General features: G+C 37.6%; 1 protein-coding gene across 1 annotated transcript; it reads left to right on the top strand.

The window, feature by feature from the left end:
* The first annotated feature begins 2,218 nt into the window (after positions 1-2,218).
* LOC137718733 (dof zinc finger protein DOF3.4-like) lies at positions 2,219-3,387 on the top strand. The gene has a single exon (XM_068458272.2). The coding sequence runs from the start codon at positions 2,303-2,305 to the stop codon at positions 3,062-3,064; it is 762 nt and encodes a 253-aa protein (XP_068314373.2). The 5' UTR covers positions 2,219-2,302; the 3' UTR covers positions 3,065-3,387.
* The last annotated feature ends 1,218 nt before the right edge of the window (positions 3,388-4,605 follow it).

Here is a 4,605-nt window from a genome sequence, read left to right as displayed (position 1 = left end):
GTTCAAGTTGTAAGTCGTGAGTCAAAAACCCGTGGCACCGGACACTAGTGAGAGAGACAGGAGGCGCACACGAGACCCGAGGAGACGATGGAGGAAGAAGAAGGGCAGGCAGAACCAATTATTGCATCCCACGCTGCCCGACACCCATCATATTGTTGGTCCTCTTCTTCCTCCTATTTTATTCTCTCCCCTATTCGACGGTTAATTAACGCCGGACTACATGTTCCTTTCCCTCTTTTTCTACTTATAACCTATTTAAATTATCCAGACTCCACCAATCCATGGCCTCAACCCTCAAATCCATTTCCTTTAGTTACCACTTAATTAGTTTTGTGTACAGAGAAATGATAAGAGATTCTTTCAAATCCCTTTTTATTTTATTTATAGCCTCATGTTTTAAAAATAATTTTTATGTCATTATTATAAAATTATGCCAATAATATGAGATGATAGAAAATGCATAAAAGAGTTTTACTTTAAAAGAATTTTCTTAGCATTTTTCTTGTATATAAAACAACACAGCCTTTTAATTGAACGGCCCGTATTGAAACAACGTTAATGTAGCTACATTGATTTGAATGTTTTACCACAAATTGGTTTAAATACGAATAACGTTTGGCAACTCAAGGTGAGTAGTAATTATTACCTAAATTTTTTCTTGTCAGACTCAAATTTTTTGTTTATAATCGGACCGTTTAAGTGATAAAGTTTTTGCAAAAAATGGATTAAAAATTTGGTTTGTAAGTCAATGAAACTGTAGCAAGCAGATGGACAGTTTGTAATAATTTTACTATCTTTGTCCATTGTTCCAATACAGTTTGATGACTAAATAACCTTAGTTTTAATTGATTTTTTTTTCCGTGTATATGACCTTTATAAAGCACTTTATAATGTGAAAGTTTTTAATTATAAACACGAAATTCTATAAATTAAAAACAAAACTTTTTTGCATAAGAGCGCCTACTCATGTTCTGAGTAGCCAAATATTATTTTTAAATTAATTTAAACATTAAGCCAATTTTCGCACGCCTTGAGAATCTTATTTGTATTTATATTTCTTCAATTTGGAATCTGTTTGTAATATGATTTATTATTTTAGTTTACAACACGAAAACTTAGCTTTATGTTTATAATCACGAATTGATTATTTACTCGGTTCAAGTTTTAATTTAGGGAAATGCTAAAGGAATTCATTTTTATTAGTGATACGTCAATTAGTTTATAAATTTAGTCTACTTATCACTACTCTAATTTAAATATAAAATTATGGATTATGAAGGGTAATGTTAATCTAATAAAAAAAAACGAAATTATTATTAGCATTCCAAAAATCTCATTCTATACTTCAAACTTTCTATATTAGAAAAGAAAAATACACTTGTGAGGAGTGTAGAACGAGATTTTTGAAGTGCCAATAACACTTTCCTAAAAAAATAGTACCATACAAGTTAATATATAGTTACAGGTTGAAGAAAACAAAGTAATACTGAAAGTTTTTGAGTTTTTGTTTTAAATTTTTGATTAAGAAAGTTTGAACTTAAAAAACAATTATTGCAATACACTTCTTGCACAACTCCTCATGTTTTAAACTGCAAACAGAGTGAATAGAAGATGAAAAAAATTTCTACAACTTTTTTTATCGTTTCAAGGAATGACGTTCTCAATGGAGAATCTCAGTGAGATATAGATGGGAGATATTGCCAAACTTTTAAAAATATGTGTTGTGATCGGGGAAGAACTCGGTCCGATTCATTTCCGACTGAACTAAGTTGGTGACATGAAACAGGGTTGAGTGGAGACGCCAACCCTACCTGATACGCCAGCTTCCCTCCCAAGACACACCACCGAAAATATTATCACCGCCCCATCAGTATCACCAGCACCATCCTCAATCCCATCACACCTGACCACGTCACTACCCCCTACAACTTCAATAAATATTATCTCCATAGTAAAATTGGCTATCAAGCCATAAAGCTCTTTAACTTTGTTATGTTTGGAAATTGATTTTTCGTATGCAATTTTATTGTTGTTTTTTATAGAGTTTGGTCGAATTTGTGATGTTGGTTAGAGCAATTTTTTCGAAACATAGGACACGAAAAATAAACTGCACAGTAAAGTTAAATCCACTTAAATTACTAAATAAAATTAATTAGGAGGTGGTAGTTCAGCCCACGTGTCACTCGCGCCACCTTCCTCACTCTCGATAAAACCCTCTCACTTCTTCGAAGACTTTCTCCCCACTCTCTTAGCCTTGCTCAAATAATATCCATTGCCCTATTCCAAAAAGACAATACTGACGATGCCGTTTGACTCCGCCGACGCGCAAATGCAACCGTCGACGACGATGAGAGTCCAGCACAGTCTGGGTCACCCACCGCCGCAGCAGACAGAGCCACTTCACTGCCCCCGTTGCGATTCCGACAACACCAAGTTCTGCTACTACAACAATTACAACCTCGCCCAGCCACGCCACTTCTGCAAGTCCTGCCGCCGCTACTGGACCCATGGTGGCACCCTCCGAAATGTCCCCGTCGGCGGGGGCTCCCGCAAGAACACCAAGCGTTCTCGCCCGTCCTGCTCTTCCTCCTCGGGCTCGCCCTCCTCGTCTTCACTGACACAGGAGGTCAGCTCCGTCGCGCCCACAAAAGCCATTTCCGTGCCGGTGGAACCGAAGCCGGAGACGGCGTTGGATCACGAAAAACTGATGGACTTGAACGAGAGCGCTGTCGGGAACGGCGGCTTCACTTCTCTGTTGAGTGCTCAGGGCCCACCTGCACCTGGGTTCTTGGCGCTTGGCGGGTTTGGGTATGGATTCGGGTACGGGTTGGGACTCGGGCAAGGGTTAGACGAAGTTGGTACTTTTGGCTACGGCGGCGGCAGAGGCGTGCTCGCTTTTCCCGAGGAAGGTGACTTTGCAAATATTAACCACAACAACAATGGAGCTGTTTCTGGGGGTTCTGTCGGGTACAACACGTGGCAGATTATGACTGGTGGTGATGGAAGGATTGCTGAGGACAACGGGGATTGCTTTACCTGGCCGGAGCTTGAGATTTCGAAGTAACAAAATTACTATTTTAACCCACATCCCGGAAGAAAAAGAGAAAGGATTAAATTTCCTTCACTTTTTTATCTTTTCTGGGTTTTTGGTTAGACTTTCTGATCATCTCGATTTGTTTTCCGGGTCGGATTCTATGGTGGGTTTGTGGTACAGATATATCGCTATAGGTTACAAAAGTTAGTTGCTTTCGGTGGCTCTATGTTGTCTGGTTTAGGGTTTAGTTTTTCTTGGGTCTGTAAATGTTCCGTCTTTGGACAGAAACGCTGCAAAAAAAAAGGACAAAGACGACTGCTTTTTCGGTAAAACTGCATTTACTTTCCATGCAATTTCATCTTCTTGGTTAATTTGAGATTTCCAGCTGACTAGCAATATGTTTCAATACTCGCTCGCTCGTCGTTGATCGCTGTGTTGTTGATATATGATCGATATTTTGGTTATGTTTCTCAGGTTTTTGTTTGTGTGATCATTTTTTTTTCTTGGATCCTAAATCTGTCTGCAAAACTGTAAATGGGGCATGAAGAATAATCGAGTCCCACGTTGTCAACTTTGTTGGAAGGAAATTAATCATAGTTTAATATTAATTAAGGGAAACCAAGAAACCAGACATGAACTGACAATTTAGTAGACGGTAAGAAATGGACAACTACAAGTTAAATTAATGGGGTTGATCAGAAGAGAATTCAGACAATCAACCCACCTCAGTGTAGTTTAAGGTTTTTTACTTAAAAGATTTATCTGTACTGTTCAACTTTGGAATTGAATAGTGAGAATAAGTTTGTAATGATGCTGGAAATGTGAGAATTTTGAGCTACATTGCCCCACCTACCAGGGACCACTTTGAATCAAATCCCCGAGATAGGGTTTGAACCTACAACCAATAATTAGTTAACAGCTAATCGCTTTAGAAGAACAACAAGAGATTAGATCTCTTAAGTGTGCCATATCCATTTTCAACCTAAGACCAATATGAGCTCGAAGTTTTCAAAAACTTGTTTGGGCTTCATTTGAAATTAGAATCCGGGCAGTTTTTGGGGTTAAGTTACTTAATTGCATGCATGAAAATGAAAGAAATGTTGTTTCCCCTCGAAATTTACTTGATTTGTGCTTTTTGGTTGAACTGAAGGTGAATCCAATGCACCCCGTTTTTCTAGGGCCAAAATACTTTAGTGTTACTAATTCACATATTTTGAAAATTGGCAGTTGAAGGTATGTACTCTAGGGCATAAGTATAAATATGTAAAATATTACCACTAATATTATAGTTTAGAAGTATTTATTTCTACTTGTATGTGTGAGAATAAGTTCAAATCAAATCAAATCCTACTTGTAGGCTTTTTGAATCTTAAAAAGTGTTATATTTGTCCGATTTGTATATTCAAATTCCAATTCCGCTCGCAGGTTTATGTTGTTGGCAATACATACATGATGATTATACAATATATCATTAATTTTTGTTTGTGCTGAAGTATGAGGTATCCCACGTTTCGAAAAGGAGGACTAATTATTTGTTGAGTTTGAAAAGACTAAAGGCATTTCAGCAATTC

This window comes from Pyrus communis, chromosome 8 (assembly GCF_041283825.1).
Source record: "Pyrus communis isolate YQ-2024b chromosome 8, ASM4128382v1, whole genome shotgun sequence".
Classification (NCBI taxonomy): domain Eukaryota; kingdom Viridiplantae; phylum Streptophyta; class Magnoliopsida; order Rosales; family Rosaceae; genus Pyrus; species Pyrus communis.
This window is presented reverse-complemented; position numbering and strand designations above follow the sequence as displayed.